This window comes from Sorghum bicolor, chromosome 5 (genome assembly GCF_000003195.3).
Source record: "Sorghum bicolor cultivar BTx623 chromosome 5, Sorghum_bicolor_NCBIv3, whole genome shotgun sequence".
NCBI lineage: Eukaryota > Viridiplantae > Streptophyta > Magnoliopsida > Poales > Poaceae > Sorghum > Sorghum bicolor.
The window spans coordinates 35,391,920-35,413,553 of NC_012874.2; the positions used below are offsets into that span (position 1 = coordinate 35,391,920).

Below are 21,634 nucleotides of genomic sequence, written 5' to 3' on the forward strand. Positions count from 1 at the left end.
AAGTTTTAGCTTTTTCAATTTTAGTTGGCTCATTTTCGTATTTGTTGACTAGAGAGGAATGAGCTTCTTCAAGCTTAGTGTGAGCCTTTTGAAGATTCTTATGGTCTTCCTTTAGACTCTCATAAGATGCTTTAAGCTCATCAAGTTCTTGCTCAAGGGTTTTCTTATCCTTAAGCAAGGCCTTTTTCCTTGAATTGCAATGCTAGCATGCGCCTTCTTCTTGGTGCTTTCATCATCACTTGAGGAGTCATCACTATCCCAAGTTGCAACATGGGTATCACCCTTCTTCTTGTTTGAGCCTTCCTTCTTTTATTGCTTCTTCTTTTGCTTCTTTCTTTCCTTCTTGATAGCATCTTCATCATCACTATCATAAGGACACTTGGCACTGAGATGATCCTTGCTATGGCATCTAAAGCACCTTATGGAATGGTCATTCTTCTTGGAGGAGCTCTTCTTCCTTCTTGCTCGATAGCCCTTCTTCTTCATAAACTTGCCAAATCTCTTGACAATAAGAGCCATCTCCTCATCTTCATCACTATCACAAGAGCTTGCTTCTTCTTCACTTGATGATTCTTGCTTGGCTTTGCCCTTGGATGTGGAGGCCTTGAATGCCACACTCTTCTTCTTCTCATCATCCTTCTTCTCACCATCCTTCTTCTTTTTCTTGATCAACTCATCCTTCTCATCATCTTCTCTATAAGCATCATCGGTCATCACTTCTTGGAACACTTGTTGGGGAGTTGATTGACTAAGTGTTGTCTGGACTAGCACGGTGATCAATGTGTCAAATCTCTTGGGCAAGCTTCTCAAGAACTTCATAGAAAATTGACTATCCTTCACTTCTTCCCCAAGTGCCTTGAGCTCATTCACAATGACTTGCAACCGGTGAAACATCTCCGGCACACTTTCATCTTCTTGCATCTTGAAACTAGAGAACTTCTCTTGGAGGATGTAAGCTTTGGCGGTCTTGGTACCTTTGGTGCCTTCAAATATTTCTTCTAATTTTGCCCATGCATCATGAGCAACCTCAATGTTCTTGATTTGCTCAAAGGTCTTGTCATCAAGAGCTTCATGAAGAGCACTAATTGCAATGTCATTGCATTGAAGCTTCTTTTCTTCAACCGGTGTTGGTGCATTCTCATTTGCAACCTCAAACTTTGTTTCGGTCACCTTCCAAACTTCTCTATTGATTGACTTGAGATGGGCGGTCATCTTGACCTTCGAATAAGCATAATTTGTGCCATCAAAGTAAGGTGCCTTCTTGGTGTTGTTGATATGCAAACTAATAGCCATTTCTTCACCATAGGTTGTTAAGCCTCAAATAAACGGTGCCTCGGCTCCGATACCACTTGAAAGGTCCAAATGGCTAGAGGGGGGTGAATAGCCTATTTAAAATTTCTACAAACTTCACTAAGCAAGTGAGTTAGTAAAACAAATGGCGAAGCAATTCTAGCACTAGCTCAACTAAGCTATGAAAGCCACCTATACAAACTAGTACGAGGCTAAACACTAAAGCACAACAACAAGAGAAGGCTAGTTGCACTCCTAAACAAGAAGACTAAACTAAACAAGCTAAACAACTAGCAAGGTATACAAGTAAGTAAAGGAGTGGAGAGTGATTCTTATACCAACATTGTAGAGTAGAGATATATTCAACATCCTCGGCAAGAGATGACACAAGATTTTTTACCGAGGTTCACTTGCTTCCCGGCAAGCTACTCCTCGTTGCGGCGATACACCCACTTGATGGATCACGAGCTAATTGGCAATCCAAAGCCAAACCCTCAGCGGGTGCCGCACATCCACTCACAAGATGGGGATCCTCCAAGCCACGAGCAATCCACTAGAGTAGCCAATTGCGATCTCCCGCGAGGAAGGCTCAAGAACCCCTCACAAATCACTTGGTGAGGCTCGAAACAATCTCCAATCACGAGCTCAACACTTCCCTTGCACCAAGCCGTCTAGGGCGTCGAGAAACACCCAAGAGTAACAAGAAATCCACACTTGCAATCACCACCTAGTGCCACAATAATGAAATCACAAATGCACAACACTAGGGTTTCCCAAATCCTCTCACCAAAGAGCACCAAGCTATGGGGATAGAGAGGAGAGGGAACAGATGCTCTTGAAGCTCGCAGATCTATCACTAGAGCTCATTCTCTCACTTGAATGGAGCACAAAGCTTTGGGAGTGAGAGAGGAGGAGGGGAGAGCTTTCTTTTTTCTTTAGAAGAGACACCGAAAGTCAGAAAATGTGTTCTATGCGAAGTCCCCGGTTAGAAACAAGGGAAATGAGTATTTATAGTGTGGCACCGGAAGTTCCGGTGCCTGGGACCGGAACTTCCGGTCCGACCAGATCTGACCGTTGGAGCCTCGATCCAAGTAGATCTGACCGTTGTGACAGACTCGGACCCACCGGAAGTTCCACCGGAACTTCCGGTCAGAGACCGGAAGTGAATCCTGACACGCGCGGCCATGCGCAAAGGCTCCTATGCGGACTTCCATTCACAGACTGGAACTTCCGGTTATGGACCGGAACTTCTGGTCATGGACCGGAACTTCCGGTCAGACACTGGAAGTGTTTTCTCAAACGCGAGCGCATCTCTCACAGCCCAACCGGAACTTTCTGTCAGGCTGACCGGAACTTCCGGTCAGGCACCGGAAGTCCCACCGGAACTTCCGGTTCTGCATTTTCAGCACCAACTCAAACCTTGTTAGGATGCTAACTTTTAGCTCCAAACTCCGAATTCGATGATCTTGGACATTTTGGAAAGCTTACTCAGAGGGCTATACAGTCCATATGGATACTCAATCCAAGTCATAATGGATAAAAGCAGTATTTCAATCTAAAAGCCATCCTAATGTCCGGAGAACACTGAAAAACCTCTTTCTCTTCTCCAAGTTGATCAAAATCAACTTCAACACCTTCTCCTTTGCAAATGTGCCAACACCACCAAGTGTACAGCACCATGTGCATGTGTGTTAGCATTTTACAAACATTTTTATAGGCTTTCTCATGCAACTCACCACGTCACTAAGCGCTAGGTATATGCAAATGAGACTCACACTTAGTGGCACTAGATAACCATTGCAATTAAAGATTTCCCCTCTTTATAGTACGGCTATCTATCCTAAATCCGGTCAATCACTTCTCTACTCATCTTAGACCGGCCAAAGCAAAATGCTATGTTTATACCTTTGCCTTGATCACTTTACTCCTTGTCCATCACCATGATCTCCACTTCATGCCTTCTCTCTTTATGACCATGTGTCCACCACTCATGTCATGTTGCTCCTTCTTCAAATGTGTTGCTATGTCTAACTCAAATCACTTGAACACAAAGCATTAGCAACTTGGTGTCATTAATTACCAAAACCAAACTTGGGCTTTCATAGTCGCATACCTTAAGATGTTACCTTACTTGAAGAGTGATGGTATAGTATCACCTTGTGGAAGCATTCCTTTCTTAGCGGTTGTGCATCGTGTTTATGGCACCCTCCATAGATCATTTCTTTATGATGAAAGAGCTATGTCCTTCTTGTGCAAATTGTTAAACTTCATGTGTCTCCTTTATCTCCAATGAGTTTGTATCTCAGGACTTCCCAGGTTGATATTGAAAGTTTTCCTGCAGGGGTTAGTCCAACAAAATATCTCATATCTACTATAGCATACTATCGGCTCAAAAATCAACATAGACACCATGTCTAATTTGATTTAGAAGGGCATTTTAACCTAAGCACCATGCTTAATTTAAAAATCCTTTGAAAGTAAGATCATCATTCCTAAACTAAGCACCATGCTTAATTAAGAGATAAATGAAACTACTCCAAACCTAGACATATACTAAAGCAAATAAAGGTAGCATGAGAGCATTTATAGAGATCTACTCAAGTGAAGGTGAAGTAGTGTAATTAGTATTTAACAAATTGAGCATGTCTCATAGCAACATGGCAAATGATGTTTTTATGTAAGGTATTTCCCCCAAGCTTGAATTTTGCAAAATTCAATGTTGGATGAATTTAATTCAATGTTGCATGATGATTGGTTGGACATACCTTATGCTTGTCATTCATCCGATCTTCTTGCTCCAATCCTAGAAAGGTTAGTGGCAAGAATACCCGAAGGAATATTTCTACAATTATCCTTATATGCTCAATACACAAGGTAATGTTGCAAATAATTAGAAGTTCATGTTACGATCTGATCAGTGCTTGTTTTAGGACACTAAGCGTGTCCTTGGGAAACCATCAATTTATGTCGGCGAAGTGGTTTCCCCTCCGACGCTGACCTATATCAAGATCAACTCAACGAGATCTGCAATATTTATTATAGACATATGCATCGACAACCGCTCTTTTAAAGTTTTTATAAATAGAAAGGAAGAGGGGGTTGGAGATCTCAAATGTGGTAAGGTTAGAGAGACCAATTTATTGGGGAGATGTTTTATATGAGCAAGGACTTGATGAGATATTTATGAAATAACTTCCATGCTCACTGTTGTTTCTCTCATTCTCAAACTCCAAGGATGATTCTTCATGAATGCTTAAAATTCCTCTAGGATTCTCTCTCAAGTTTGTTTTATTTATCCATTCAGTGGTGATAGCACATGGATTTTTAATGCCCTCTAGCCATTGATGCTGCTCTTCTCGATCCTCCTTGTAGTCTTGGTGACTCTTATGAATGAGATGTCTAGATAGATTCATAGGATTATTGGGAGTTTCAAGAGAAAGAGCGTAGTAGAAATTATTAGGCTCAAGGATGGGTTTGATAGCCGAATCATGGGATTGAAGTGTTTGGAAATTGGCTATTGAAACTTCCTTTCCTTGTCTGGGAGATGATTCCTTCTCTATCTCTAAGATTTTTCAATGAAGACTAGTACAAGAAGGATGTCCACAAATGAAGACATACCTTCTTTACTAACAGATAAAGAAAGAAAAACTCTACCAAAGGTTATATGATTAAGACCAATGTGAAAATATCCAGTAAAAACATGGTCTTGTAGGGCTAGGTCTAAACCAGAATTTATAGAAAGATTAACAAATTCCCTAGGTGTAGCTAAAAGGTCATTATCTTTTTGATTAAAAGATAGGACCACAGCTATAGAAAAGGGTTGGTTTTGACCTATTGCAATCAACTCCGGACACAGATCATAATTAGGGGCAGGACGTGTTGACTCCCATGGTCTATGGCTGGTCTCCGAAGGTGCAAAGAATTTTATAATAGGTATGGAATTTAAGTTATCCATAAAGATAAAAATAAAAAGTATAAAAGTATAATACAAGATAATAGCAAGACTCAAAGTTATCTCAGCAAACCGTCTTTCTCCCCGGCAACGGCGCTAGAAATGCTTGTTGATATTTGGTAACACAATAAGGAAATGATCCGCAAGTGCACGGATATCGGTGAGCATTTCACCTGGGAGGTTATCCAGAGTTATCGTATTTATATATTTACCACTGGGAGAAAGGGTGCATCTGACTAACCAAATCTATTGCTACTATCCCTTTAGGCTACAAAGAATGTTTCTCGATGTGAGTGATGTATAGAGAAGACTGCAACCGTAGTCTCGTTCTAACCTTGGTAAGGATGATCTACTGTTCTATTGGGGAAGCTTACGGAATCTAGACACCACAAAGGATGTTCGACCCGCACCTATAAACCCTACCCTTCCTGCTAACGAGATATGGGATACAAAGGTAACTCGGAAATGTCACGTTCCTCGCTACTACCACAGTCTAGCTAGTCAGGGGATATCTATGAGTACCCTAGCCTAAACACCATGTTTACGCTAGCAATGATTACTCTAATACTCAACCGGAAGAGGATTAAAGTAAACTCATAAACCAAAGAACAATAAAACAAGAACTTACTAGAATTAGAAGTTGAATTACTGAAGAATCTTAGGAGCAAGCCTCGGGTTAGAAGACTTGATCCCGCAGGTACAACCTCGAAGTAGACACCGACAGGCCGGCCTTCCTCCGATCTACACCTCCACTCTATCTCTCTCAATCTAGTAGAAACTAGAAGATCTATTTATACTCACATTGGTTGCTAAGCCTAAAATAAATATTTATTTAGAGGAGAGGTATTCCTTCGAGGGCTCCTCTCAACTCTATGATGAACTTGTCTCCTCCAGGGGCCAGGGGGTCTGCTTATATAGTCCTCCTCCTCTGTGCATTTTTGGGTCAGTAGGCGATGTGGTACTACGTTATCCTTGATCCTTTAGGTCGGTGGAATGTCGTGTGCGAAAAGAGTCCCGAACGGGGTCCAGAGGGGGGCGGGCGCCCAGGTCCTCAGGGCGGGCACCCTGGGCCTGGCCCCTTTCGGCCTCTGCTTTCTTCTCGTGGCTTCTGGAGTCTTCTAGATGGTAGAAAATTGCGCGGTGCGTTGATATCTCTATGTAATCCCGACATGTGGGCCTTTCTTCCTTATTTCCTGATAACCACCTGCAGAAATAGACAAACACCAAAACTCATGGAATTCTGTCAGATAAAACCCTAAGTTTGGGTGTTGGTTGCATTTGGATCCTTTTCTTTATTTATTTGATGATTATATTTGGTACTTAAGGACCGTCAACAGCTAATCATTCGTTTTAGCCAAACACATTCACGTGAAGCTTCATATTGTGCTATTATCTCTGAATGGTTTGTAGATGTTGTTACTAAAGTTTGCTTACAAGACGTCCATGAAATGGTTGTACCTCCACAAAGAAATACAAAACCGGTTTGTGACTTTGCATTATGAGGATCTGATCGGTATCCAGCATCTGCATAGCCGACCATAGTCAAATCATGATTCTTCGAGAAAAATAGGCCAAGATCTATTGTACCTTGGAGGTATCTAAGAATTGTTTTAACACCTACCCAGTGCCTTTTGGTTGGTGCCGCACTATATCTGGCTAGCAAATTTACCGCAAAAGCAATATCCGGTCTAGTGCAATTTTCAAGATATATTTGTGCTCCTATGGCACTCAGATATGAAACTTCAGGTCCTAAGAATTCTCATTTTCACTCCTGGGTCTAAATGGATCTCTCTCCTCATCGAGTGATCTCACCACCATAGGGGTATTTAGGGGATGAGCCTTTGACATATTAAATCTCTCAAGAACTTTCTTTGTGTAAGTCATCTGATGTACTAGAATTCCTTCAGGGTACTCAATTTGTAGGCCTAAGCAAAATCTAGTTTTACCAAGGTCTTTCATTTCAAATTCTGGTTTAAGGTAGGTACACGCCACATCAATGTCCTTTGTGTGTCCTATGATATTCAAATCATCAACATATACTGAAATGATGCAAAATCCATTCTGGGATCTATTAATAAATACACATGGACAATCATCATTATTTACGTAACCTTTCTTGAGGAGGAAATCGCTCAAACAATTATACCACATCCGTCCATATTGTTTGAGCCCATACAATGATCTCTGTAATTTAACACTGTATAACTTACGATTGCCTTTAGAATCTAGAATTTTTAATCCATCAGGGACTTTCATGTATATATCTGTATCTAGTGACCCGTAAACATATGCGGTCACCACATCCATTAACTGCATTTTAAGATTCATACCAGCTGCCATTGATATTAAATATCAGAACGTTATGTCACTCATAACTAGAGAGTATGTTTCATCGTAATCGATTCCGGGTCTCTGCGAAAACCCTTGCGCTACAAGTCTTGCTTTGTATCTCACCACCATATTATTCTCATTTCTTTTTCGAACAAATACCCATTTGTATCCTACCGGAAATACTTTGGGGGGCGTGCGGGCTACAGGCCCAAATACTTGCCTCTTATTAAGCAAGCGCAATTTAGTCTCTGTAGCTTCTTTCCATTTGATCCAATCTGAGCGCTCTCGGCACTCTGCCATGGACTTTGGTTCGGAGTCCACATCAATGATTTCAGCAATTTTAGAGACAAAATTTATATCAACGACTATAGTCTTTCTATTGTATAACTCTCTTGACTTTGCATAGTCAGTGGCAATTTCTTCATTTGGTTCATCCAGCTCATCTTGATTTCCCATATTTAATATGGCTGGTTGTTCCGATGCCCTTGTGCAATTACTTATAGTTGTGCACGCTAATGCACTAGGGCCTTCATTTAACACCTGTTCTCTATTATCTCAGCTTTGCGGACGTCTTCGTTGTGCCTGTATAGAGTCATCTGGTTCTCTCCCCCTTTTCCTAGGATTGGGGATTCGAGAAGAGTTTATCCCTTCCATGGGTATCTCCACTCTTTCCGGTGCATTAGCCGCGGGAATATGCGATTTTGATACTCCTCTTATATTAGTGAAAGCACCTGGTAAATTATTTGCCAACTGTTGTAGGCTAATTATTCTTTGAACTTCAAGTTCAGTGTCCTTAGTGCATGGATCAAGTGAGTGAATGCCACTAGCATTCCATTCAATTTCTTAGCATTCCTTTGTTTTTAGATACAATCCTCCCCCTAATGCCGGGAACCAATCTTCATCAAATATATTGTCGGCATATCTAGCCGTAAATAAGACACCAGTTTTGGGCTCCAAATATTTGATTATTGATGGACTTTCATAGCCAACATAAATCCCCATCTTCCGGTGAGGGCCCATAACTGTTCGTTGGGGTGGTGATATCGGCACTTACACAACGCAACCGAACTTTCACAGATGGGAAATCTTAGGTTGTTGTCCGCGCACTAATTCAAGAGGGGAAGTAGAGTGATATCCAGATGGTTGATATTGAATTAAAGCAGCAGCATGCAATACTGCGTGGCCCCAACAACTGGTGGGGAGTTTGCTATCTTGCAAAAGAGGCCTAGCAATGAGTTTAATTCTTTTTATTAAAGACTCAGCAAGTCCATTTTGAGTATGAACATAGGGAACAGAATGTTGCACATCTATCCCCATTGCTAGATAGTAATCATTAAATGCCTTTGAGGTGAATTCACCTGCATTGTCCATTCAAATCGATTTAATGCTGTTCTTCGGGAAACTAGAACGTAAGTGAATGATTTGGGCAATAAACTTTGCAAAGGCATGGTTCCGTGTTGATAATAGGCATACATGGCTCCACCTTGTGGAAGCATCTATAAGAACCATAAAGTATCAAAATGGTCCTGATAATGGGTGGATCGGGCCACAAATATCACCTTGGATTCTTTCTAAAAATCTTAAGGACTCATCCTTTATCTTCTGGTAAGAGGGCCGAATTACTAACTTTCCTGTTGCACAAGAAGTGCATAAAAATCCTTTGGTTTAGGAAAGTGTGATGTGTTAATGCCATGACCAGCACAGGTAGCAATGATTCTTCGCATCATTGTTAATCTAGGATGGCCAAGCCTTTCATGCCAAATCTTAAAAGATTCTAGATTTTTAAATATAGTTGGCATTGCAACATATTCATGAGGGGGCTCAATTTGTGTGTAGTATATTCCATATGAGGTTCCAAGCGCTTTTTCTACCACACGCATTTGATCTCCTTTTGACTCTGTAATATAGAGGTATCCGGTACCACTATCAGTTGCATTAGTGATATGATAACCACTACGACGAATGTCTTTAAATGTAAGAAGGTTACGTTGAGCTCCTGGATATAGGAAAGCTTCATCAATAATTATTCTAGTATCGTTAGGTAGAACCACAATGGCTCGACCATAACCTATAATGCGGCCATTGCTTCCGGCAATTATTAATATATTTTTAGTTCTTTTCTGAAGCGTCTGAAAATATTTTGTCTCTCTAAGGATTGAATTTGTGGCGGCGCTATCAACCAAGCAAGGTTCTTTTGTTCTATCCTTCATCTGGTCGCACAGATATGATACATATCAAATATTTTAATTAAAACAAGTCATCATATATATATAATAGAACAACCTCGAGCCAAATGTATAATTCAAATAATATATATTAGAACCAAGTTTTCAGCCAAGGCAATGCTCGAGTAGTGCTCATGCTAGAGCATTTATTATATTACTACATCATATTTGACATGTATGATTTATTTAGAGGGAATATAGATGATAGTGATAAGAACTACTCCATGTCCCCATACATGTCCAGTTCATCGTCGCCAAGTAAATCATCCATGTCAAGATTGATATCATCATCATCACCATTGGCAGGGGTGCCAGACACGGAAGTAGGATCAACATCCATGGCACGTGAACTTTCTGGTGCTTCAGCTTCTTTGGGCAGTTCTGGTAGGGGTGCTCCCACATCGGTATCAACAGGTACCTAAACAAAATGAGCCTCGGCGTCCTTTCGCTCCTTCCACTCCTGATATAATTTTATCAGATGCGGTTCAGCCCTACATGTGCGGGACCAGTGTTTCATGGAGCCACAACGCCTGCAACCTTGGTTTGGATGTTTGGCATGTTCCACATGATGCTTGGGGCCATTCCAGACCTTCCCTTTCCAAGGATAGTTCGGGCCATTGGGTGCATATTTCATGAAGTTCTTTCCCCCTTTGTGCTGCCATGGGGCCTTCTGGCCTTGGCCTTTGTCCTTGTGAAAATTTTTACGAAAACTAGCATGGGCTTTAGGACCAGCTTGTGCACCAACAGGGCGCATGTGATAGTTTTTCATAAGGAGCTCATTTTGAGTTTCTGCAGCAAGCAAGACATTTATTAATTCAGAGTACTTCTTGTACTTGTTGTTGCGGTACTGCTGCTGGAGCACCATATTTGACGGGTGAAAAGTTTTAAGTGTTTTTTCAATCATTTCAGATTAAGTGACCTTCTGGCCACAAAACCTGAGCTATCCCACGATGCGGTGAAGTGCAGTGTTATAGGCCTCCACGAATTTATAGTCAAGAAACCGAAGCTGAGCCCAATCACCCCTAGCCTGAGGATGGATCACCGTTTTTTGTTTACCAAAACGTTCCTGGAGTGCAGTCCACAACGTGAGAGGATCTTTCACTTCAAGATATTCCTGCTCCAAGTCATTGTGTATGTGGTGCCTCAGAAATATTGCAGCCTGTGCTTGTTCATGCGGTGGCGGTGCTGCAGCATCATTCTGGCGTGCAGTAATGGTGTGCGATAATTGCATGCCTTGTAGGAGCAATTCACAGTCCAAAGCCCATGTTTGGTAGTTCTTGCCGTTCAGCGCAAGAAACGGCACTTGTCTCTTGATGATGTCAGACATTGCCTATTCATGTATGCAAATATTCTTCGGGTAAATAAGATAAAAACGAATATATATTTTGATTTAATAAAGATGAACAGTACAACAGACTCATCTTAACTGTAGTAATAGGATAGGAAAAAAATTGATGTGCCAACTTAAAAGGAATTCCGCGGTGATCGGAATTTATTATCTACTTTCATGAACTAGCAATAGAAAACATACGGGCATAGTTCTTGTAAAGAGCAATGGTTGTAATGAAAGAGCAAAAACATATTATTTATATGCCAACATAAAAGATGCCACTTCTACTATAAATTAATATACATGTTCGTGCAACTAGCAGTAGCAATCATACCCACATAAATCTTCAGATTTTTTTTTATGTTGCGTGACCTTTCAGAAGATTATACGGTCATGGCAACAATCAGGCCAAGTATTTCATTCATGGCATGGGATTAGCACAACACACAAGCAAGATCACCAGTAGGTTGTGAAAAAATACGTGTGTGAGTTGCCTGAAGGCCGGCTGTCCAATTCGATCCATTCACAATGACAGCATCAATATGCAAAGGAACTTCGGGTCCAAAGTACAAAGAACATAAGATAATTCATCGACAGGATGAACCATAAAAGCTACAGGCTTACGATAGTGATTATAAAGGCTTATCATAATAGTAAAAAAACAGAGAGGAAAATATAGAGATCATGAATATTGTACCTTAATTCAGTGGCGAGCTGCTGATAACGTATTATAATATATAATAGTTACGGATCCCCGATCCGTCACCAAAGCAACAAGAGACGTAGGAACTAGTAGAATATCCTGTTTCCCGTTCCCATTGCAAGATCACAGAAAGAAGACACCATAGACAAAGTATTTGTAATCATCTCTTCTTTCTCAATCATTGTATAGTGAATACATAAGTTCCTTTTATAGATAGAAGATGACCCTTGAACTTCTTCAGTTATAACTCTTGAGCTCTTGAACTTCAAGAGTTAATTCGGTATTAGCCCACTAACATTGTTAGTTTTATAACAGTAATATACGTAATCAGTTTCACCAATCATCTTCGACAATCATTCGTTTCCCAACTCATTATCAAGTATATATATGCATAGATTTTTGCTATCAAGGTGCGATCATCATTTATCAATGGCTCTGCTACTCCAATAGATTGAGATTGCCATAACAATTTTTTTTGCGATCGCCGATCGTGCGTGAGCACGTTTTTCATTAAGAAGACAGGAACAAAGTTATAGCCAAAAGCTAACCCAGGTTACCTATAGCTAAGACTGAGAAAATGAGAAACTTGAAAAACTGAAAATGGCTATAGGATTTGATAACATAGCAACCCTTTGCGACGGCTAGTAGGTTCAACCAGATGCTTGCGCCACTAACAAGCTCATGTGCTTGTACCTTGCTACGCACCACTCATTAATTTCCTGCAGGTACCGTAGCAGTGTCGTCTTATTCTAATCATAGATTAATTAAGTTTAAAAGATTCGTCTCGTAAATTACTCTTTAGCTGTATTTTTAGATTTGTATGAATAGTTTATATTTGGTACTCTATGTATATGTTCAAGTATTTAATATGACGGCCCGAGGAAAACAAACACGCGAAGTTCTGCAACGCCACCGGCGACGACGCAATCAGTGATGAACAGCTAACCTATCGTTCCACACCGTGACACCATGCCTATGAGAGCTCGGACACGGACTCACCCATCAAACCCCATCCTTTTTCTCGCGGGTACTGTACTCTCTGCATAATCCACAAAAAGTTGACTACACACGTAAAACCCTATCGACTCTAGCCTCTGCTTTTTAGTTGGGATCCAACCTTTCACAGCGCCCAAAGTAAACCACCGGCATTATGGCCTTGATTGTGCAGTGTGATCGCCGGTTCGTGCATTTCCAAATGCAAAAAAGTCTACGTTTTCTCTTCTAAGGCCTTGTTTAGATGCGAAAAGATTTTAGATTTCGCTATTGTAGCACTTTCGTTTGTTTGTGGTAAATATTGTCCAATCATGAACTAACTAGGATCAAAAGATTTATCTCACGATTTACATTTAAACTGTGCAACTAGTTTTTATTTTCATATATATTATTGCTTCATGCATGTGTCGAAAGATTCGATGTGACAAGAAATCTTGAAAATTTTTTGGTTTTGGGGTGAACTAAACAAGGCCTAACTTTTACGAAAGTCCACTTTTCCTTCCTTAAATTAAAAAACCAGGCAAATCATCTCCCTCAACTTTTCAAATCATACATTTTACCTCTCATGAGAGGTTTCAAAAACGGTTTTCTATAGTGAATGGTTTTGCTACAGTGATGACGGTTTTGTCTTTTTCTTTTTTTTTTTAATTATTTGTCTTAATATTTGAAAAATCATAGTAAATCATAGAAAAATCATAAAATAGAAAATCCAATTTTTTGGACCACATAAGTAGATCTAAACAATAAACATACAATATGATATGCTTTAGTACAATATTTTTGCTTAAAGGTTTTGTATTTTTATTTTTTATTTATTTTGGCTAAATATTTGAAAAATTGTAGTAAAGTAAAAAAAATCATGTACACAGTAAATATATAATATGTTATGCTTTAGTATAAATTTTTTGTTGTAGGTTTAGATCTATGCTTTTCTGTAATTAATTGAAATAATTCATAGGTACAACTTCTATAATTATTTTGTCGGACTAAAGTATACCCATATTATAAGTTCATTGTGTATATATACTCATGTGGAGTCTAACAAATTAGAATTTCTATTTTTTAATTTTTCTATAATTTACTATGATTTTTCAAAGGTTTAGCCGAATAAATAAAAGAAAAAGACAAAGATAAAACACTATTACTGTAGCAAAACAACTATTCACGGTTGCAAAACTACCTCCAAAACCAATCCAGGGAGATAAAATGCACGGTTAAAGTTGAAAGAAGTGATCTACCCGGTTTTGGAGTTAAGTGAGAAAAATCGGATTTTTGTAAAAGTTGAAGGAGGAAAATAACTTTTCCTTTCCAAATCGCACGGTAAGTTGGCCGTCATTGCGATGGATAGGACGGCCCATGTGTTTCCATGGTACTGGACTCTGCCCTCTCCTGTTTTTTCTACCATAACCTTGGCAGCTTGAAGCCTATGCTACTATAGTAGCAGTAGAGAGCCTACAGTCGAAAGGAGGACAAGGCCTGTGTTGACTGTGGAGCCGGTGCCAGCTTTGTGGAAAATCTTGACAAATGATTCCTGCCGGCGATAGAAAAAGCTGCCAATCAATTGGACCATCCTGTCTGTTGCAGTCGGTAAATGTTTTTCACCTACTACTCCAATCAATTGGACTGCGTGGCATTTGGTTTTATTTTCTTGGTACAGCTTTTGTCAACTGTATTGGAACATGGACAGAAGTAACCTAGCACTTTAGTTTTTCTAATTATGGAGTAACTAGACTTAAAAGATTCATCTCGTAATTTACAGGTAAACTGTGCAATTAGTTTTTATTTTTGTCTATATTTAATGCCTCATGCATGTGCCACAAGATTCGATGTGACGGAGAATCTTGAAAAGTTTTTAGTTTTTGGGTAAACTAAGGCCCTGTTTAGTTTTCCACCTAAAATTTTTTCATCCATCCATCGAATCTCTAGACACATGCATGAAACATTAAATGTACATAAAATGTTTAGTTTTCCACCTAAAATTTTTTCATCCATCCATCGAATTTCTAGACACATGTATGGAACATTAAATGTACATAAAAAATAAACTAATTACACAGTTTGGTTGAAAATCGCGAGACGAATCTTTTAAGCCCCACATGTGCTAATGACAGATTAATTATGCTTAATAGATTTATCTTGCATTTTCCTGATGAGCTATGTAATTTATTTTTTTATTAGTTTCTAAAAACCTCTCACGACATCCTTCCGACACATCCGATGTGACACTTAAAAACTTTTCATCTCCAATCTAAACAGAGCCTAAACAAGGCCCTAGTCATAGATAATTTGACCCTTTTTTATGCGACCTGATCTGAAAAGCGGATTTAACTTGAAAAGGGCGAAGGAAGTTGAGTACAATTGTGTTGTCGTACGAGTTGGGCTTTGTTTAGTTCTAAAAAATTTTGTAAAAATTGTCACATTAAATCTTGTAGTGTATATATATAATATTAAATAAAAATAAAAATAATAATTAATTGTATAATTTTTCTTTTTTGTGAGACGAATCTTTTGAGTCTAATTAGTCTATGATAGGACAATATTTGTCAAGTACAAACGAAAGTGCTACAGGTTTCATTTTATAAAAAAATTTGTTTCAAATTTTTTTGGCAACATAAGCACTGTAGCACTTTCGTTTATATTTTACAAATATTGTCTAATCATGCTAGACTCAAAAAATTTGTCTCGTAAAATTACAAGCAAACAATGTAATTAGATATTGTTTTTAACTTTTAATACTCTGCATATAACGCAAGATTCGACTGATGGAAAATCTGAAAAAATTTTACATTTTTTTTGAAAACTAAACAAAGCCGTATGCCGGCCGGAGCTCCTTGGCCTTTGAGCTACGCAAACGCAAACGATGGGCAGCCTGCTCTCTGAAGCTTGGCAAAAGGAAAAAGACGGAAAGCAAATAAGGGCAAATAAAGAGAAAGGTAAGGTGAATTATAGCCTAAAAATGCACGCTCGTCTTGGGCCTTGTTTACTTCCAAAATTTTTTGCAAAATATAAAATAGTGACGCTTTCGTTTGTATTTGACAAATATTATCCAATCATAGACTAAACAAGGCCATGCTCCCCTTTTTTCCTTCTACACTTGACACTTCCACTGTTCCACATCCAACTTAGCAAGGGCCTTGTTTAGTTGATGAAGTTTTTTGCAAAAAACCCAAAAACCCAAAATCTTAAGATTCCCATTCTAACACCAAAAATTTTTGGTTTTGGTGTTCACTTCCCAAAAAAATTTGCAAAAACTTTTCAGATTCTCTTCACATCGAATCTTGCGGCACATGTATAGAGCACTAAATATAGATAAAAAAAATAAATAATTATACAGTTTATATGTAATTTACGAGACGAATCTTTTGAGCCTAGTTATTCCATTATTGGATAATATTTGTCAAATACAAACGAAAAAATTTTGCAAAAAAGTTTTGGAACTAACAAGACCAATGTCGCTATTTAATTTTGCAAAAAGTTTAGGGCCATAATATTTTGGACATGTTTACTTCCAAAATGCAAAATAGCAAAAAAAAATTTGTATTTTGTCCAAAATATTTTGGAACTAAATAAGGCCAAGGTGAATATGCACAAAATTAAATCAACTTATTTTTGCAGCTGCCTTCCTAATAAACTGGACGTGCATTCCAACTTAGCAACGTTGACGATGGTGTAGAATATTGGTGCAACAGAGAAGTCCGTGGTAACCTGAGCAATGGATTTCAGAAGTCCATATCACCTACGACTACGACTACGACTACGAATCACCGTTAAACCTCACACAGATGCTGGGAAGAGTCCGGGGAAGAAGACGCCTCTCCTTCTCCCTCTCCCATATCTGGCCCCCTAACCAAAGCAAGCAAAAAAAAAAAAAAAAAAACAAAAAAAAGAAATAAAAAAACCAAACCCATCCCCATCCTCCCCTCTTATTTACCGTCTCCTCCTCCCTCTCCCATATCTCCCCTGACCAAAGCAGAGGCGTCTTCTTCCCCGGACTCTCCCCAGCATCTGTCTCCATCCCAAAGCTGGCGCGGGCGGGCAGATCACAACACGCCATGCCGGCCGCCTGCTCCCGCCTCCATCCAGCACCGGAGTACAGCGCGGGCGCGCAGCTAGTTAGCTAGCGAACAAACCCAGCAGCAGGACACGCCGCCGCGCGCCGACAACAAAGCGATCTAGAAGAGCACAGGACGGAGCAAGCTAGGTGTTCCTGAGGGAGTCGACAACAGTACAACACAATGGCCACGGAGCAGCAGGCCCAGCTGTGCTGCTACACCGACGGCGGCGGCGGCGGCGGAGAAAGCGCCAACAAGCGAAACGATGCCATGCCGGTGGCGGTGGCCGTGTCCCTGTGCCTCCTCCACGACGCGCTCAGCGTCGCGCTGTTCCTCGCCTCCCACCCGCTCCACACCGTATACCTCCTCTTCTTCGCGCGCGGCCTCCTCGCGCTGGCGGCCTTCTTCTGGCCGCTCCTCGTCTCCACGTCGCTCCTCCTCGCCGCGCTCGCCACCGTCGGGCCGTACGTCGGCGGCGGCGGCGCCGAGTGGCCAGGGGTCAGGTCTCTCGGCAGGACCTGCGGCATTGCCGTCGCCGCGCTCTGCGCCGAGCTCCGGCCCGACGTCGGTTTCCCCGCCGCGGGGCTCCTCGCGCAGCTCTGCTCTTTCGTCCTTGGCCCCACCGATGCTGCATCCGTTCTCCGCGTCGAGGAGATCATGGGTGAGCCCTGTGCCGTTATTACTACAGCTTCTTGCTTTGTGCCTGAGAAGGAGCAGAGCTTGCTGTTGTTGATTGGTGGTGACGACTGCAAGGAGCCTGCATTTGCGCTCCCAGTAATGGATTACATTGGTGACAGAAGCTTGTTGGATTATGGGAATTTCCATGATTTGAAGGACAAAATCGATGAGAAAGTTGTGATTTCCGAGGGTATGAAGGGCTCTGATCCTTTGGCTGAGCAGTGTTGTTTCCCCAGAGACAGAGACACATCTCTTGTGCAAGAAATGGAAGCAGAGGAAGAAGAAGAGAGCTCCATTCAGGGGCAGGACTTGATTTTGTCAGCCATTTATGAGGTCAGCGACGGTGTTGAGGAGAAGAGATTGGAGTGTGACCCAGTGTCAGTAGAGATCAAGAAATCCGAGCCAGTGCAAGTATTGGAGATCAGGAAATCTCAGCCAATGCAAGCAATGGAGATCACGAAATTGGAGCCATTGGAACCAATAGAGTCCAAGAAACTGGAGATCAATAAATTTGAGCCACTTCATGCAATTGAGATCAAGAAATATGAGCCAGCGCAAGCAGTGCAGATCAAGAAGTTTGAGCCTGCAGAACCACCGGAGGTCAAGGAATATGAGACAGTGCAAGCAGTACAGATCAAGAAATGGCAGCCCACACTGGAGATCCAGAAGTCTGAGCCAGTTGAATCAGTGGAGATCAAGAAAAATGAGCTGGTGAAACCACGTTCTTTGATTGCCCAGCGCATCAAACTATGGGAAGCACAAGTAGTATCTGGCAATGCCAAGCCATTTGTTGCGGGCAGGGAGGAAAATGCAGTGGAATTCAGTTTGAAAAATAAGCCAGCAGCCAAGTATGCCAAGAAGTACGTGCGGTTTGAGGCTGATCCTTGCGCTGAGAAATGCAGAAGTGATCAGCAAGCTCAAGTTTCTGCTTCCACTGAACAATGCGTCGAACAACAGCAAGAGCAAGAGTTTAAGGATGTCAAACAATGCATGTATTCGGAGACTGAAGCTAGTGAAAAATGCAGCCAAGACATGAAGGCTGAAGAAATCACTCCAGCTGTCGTCGCACAGGCTGAGCAAGAGCTGCTGGAACAAGGCTGCAACGATGTGTTGCAAGAGCTGGAGTACCAGATTGCTCAACCTGAACAAGAACTTGAAGAAATGGAGGAGATGTACAACGACGTGACACAATCTCCAGCCATGTGGAATGCGAGGGAGAGTCCACTGAAGTCGACATCGATCGCCGGCCGAGTGCACTCGCGGACCTCGTCGGAGAACCTCCTCAGCGAGGGGTCTCCGTCGCGGAAAGACAAGGAGTGGAAGAGGACGCTGGCGTGCAAGCTCTACGAGGAGCGCATGCAGCTCAGGCTGTGCCGCGACCGTGCCGTGGTGGAGGGCAGCGACAACATGGACATGCTCTGGGAGGCCTACGAGGTGGGCAGTGGCGGCAACAAGGGCAGAGGCGGGAAGCGCAGTGGCAGCAAAGTGAAAGGCAGCACCAGCAAGGTGGACGATGCTGTTGAGGAAGGCGAGGAAGAGGAGGAAGACGCCGACGACGACGAGGAAGGTTCAGTGAGGCAGCTATGCTGCCTGCAGGCCCTCAAGTTCTCCACCAGGAAGATGAACTTTGGAGGCGGCAAGCCTAGCCTGTCCAAGATCGCCAAGGTCCTAAAGAGGATGACCGCGCTGTCGAGGATGGGACCGCGGCGCAAACAGTCTGAATGAAGGTCAGCTCAGCTGTTGTGAACTGGTGTGAAGTGAACAATGGATGGAACTTCTTCTCGAATGTAGAACCGCTCTACTGTCACGGTTTGTTGTGCTGTTTTTCAATTGTATTTCTTTTTCCACTTTGTGTATATATGTGATATACCCAATGGTTTCAGTGATTGGGGTAATTACAGGGCTGTCACTTGATCTGCAGAATGTAATAAACCTTAATCCGGTGTGTAATTTTCGTGCATTCAGTCAATGTTGTGTCTGTGTCAACATTTACTGAAATGCACTAAGTTTCAATGAGGACAAATGCAATCCATCAGCTATATCTTGCTCTGTTTCCGTATTCTGAGTTCTGAGCCATATACAATGACAGTCCATCCCAATGGCCAATCAAGCACATGATTTCTTCAGAGTCAGTGCTGAAAGGATTCGTTCTTCTGCAACCATAAATGATGCTCCGTGCTCGGCAGTACAGCCAGCAAGCCACAATGCTGTGCCATTCTGCACAAGGCGTGCTGCATCGTGAAGTTTGTCCCTGCAATCTTGCGCGGAAAGTGAGTCTTGCAATTACGTGATTTGGGTGGAAGGTTGATTATATTTTTCTATGAGTTCTGCTCCGGTACTCCCTAACAAAAATTTTTTTGTGAATCTCAAAGCAAAAGTAGTTAATGTGGTTAGAGGTGGATCCATAAAGTAAACAATTGATTTCATTCTTATCCAACTCTAGGCCGTTCTGCATGCATGCTTGCATGCAAATCAGCCTCTCACTATTTTCGTCAGGATCTAATTCTGAGCATTTGTTAAATGTTACATGTTATATATTGTTGTACTCCTACTTCTGTAAACATAATTCAACGCTAATTATTATAAACAATAAGCTGGTACAACATACCAACAAGTAGAGTAAAATGTTTCATTAGAAAAAGGCTAGCATGTCCTAGGTTCAAAATTTTGCCGAAGTTTTAGGGATTTCGGAGGTGACCCAAAAAAAATCTCCAAAATTTCACATTACTCATGTGGTTTATTGTGTATATATAATTCTTACTCATTTTTATTGTTTATGTTACATATTCTTCTAAAAATTTGTTTTGTTTAGATCTACATAAAAAAAACAAATTCCTTTCTTGGGTCCCTAAAATGTGAAAATTTACGAATTTTAGTGATTTTGAGGGTGACAAAAAATCAAAAAAACGAAATTGAAATCCCTGGCATGTCTATCAATTAATCTTCCTCGTGTGTTTTTTGTTTCACCTAAATTTGTTTCTTGTTTGCTTTTCTAGTTCTAGATCAAAACATGAGATTTGTTGCGTGAAGAGGCTGAAGCCATGGACTACCCACGCCATACTATTCCGTGCGATTAGGAGATGCAAAATCTCGAGATTAGCAGATGCAAAAAATCTCGAGTTAGGAGATATTTTCTATCACCACGCATGCAGCCATGCAAAATCTCGAGTTTACCTGGTATTTACATGCACTCACAATGCAAGACTCTATCACAGAGTACAAGACACTTAATTACATATTATTTATGGTATTTTGCTGATGTGGCAGCATATTTATTGAAGAAAGAGGTAGAAAAAATAAGACTCCAAGTCTTATTTAGACTCCAAGTCCACATTGTTCGAGGTAATAAATAACTTTACACTCTATGAAGAGTCTGCATTGTGAGTGCCCTAACCGTATTAACTGCGTTGGCTTTAAGATTCACAAAGATTTTTAGAAAAGGAGCACTGCACTGAAGATACCTCCTCATGGCTTCCTCTACAATTTCTGGATGCACGCTCGACGGCAATAATTGTGCAGCATGAAAAGGGGGCATGGGGCATCCGAGCATGCCACTGAAGGCCACAGCCCACAGGGATCGATTTTGTTTTCCTTCGGCTTGGGCACTCTGTGTGCACTGCACTGCCTTGCCCGGCTTTTTGGGAGCAGGCTCTGTTGCATGGAGGACCTTTTCTTTCGCTCTCCAGCCCCAGCTCCTGGAGTTGGACTGGGGAGGTGATGAATTCTACTGTCTGGCAGTACTGTGCTCCGTGGATATCTCGTGCGCCAAACGTTATATATCATTTTCATTTTACGACGGGCCTTGGTAACTTACCATAGTCCACAGCCCGTTGATCGAGTGCAGGGTGTTCAGATTAGTATGTTTTTTTTTCTTACTAAAAAGCCTCAGCTTTCCACTACTGTCTTCGTACACGAACATAAGGTCTGCTGACCCAGCGGAAATCCTGTGATTTCTTAACAAATCTTTTACATCTAGTGTAAATTTGTCTATCCACGTTCTAGAATTTGTTAGAAATTTAGACATTTTAATGTTTGATTTAATCCAAAAAATATAATCAGCAATGTGGTGGCATATACGTG

General features: G+C 41.2%; 2 protein-coding genes across 2 annotated transcripts; one reads left to right on the top strand and one right to left on the bottom strand.

Annotated features, from left to right (window-relative positions):
- LOC110435925 lies at positions 10,739–11,125 on the bottom strand. The gene has a single exon (XM_021462034.1). It carries the CDS (start codon positions 11,123–11,125, stop codon positions 10,739–10,741), a length of 387 nt encoding a protein of 128 aa, XP_021317709.1.
- Positions 16,762–19,595, top strand: LOC8071844. The gene has a single exon (XM_002449401.2). It carries the CDS (start codon positions 17,060–17,062, stop codon positions 19,277–19,279), a length of 2,220 nt encoding a protein of 739 aa, XP_002449446.1. The 5' UTR covers positions 16,762–17,059; the 3' UTR covers positions 19,280–19,595.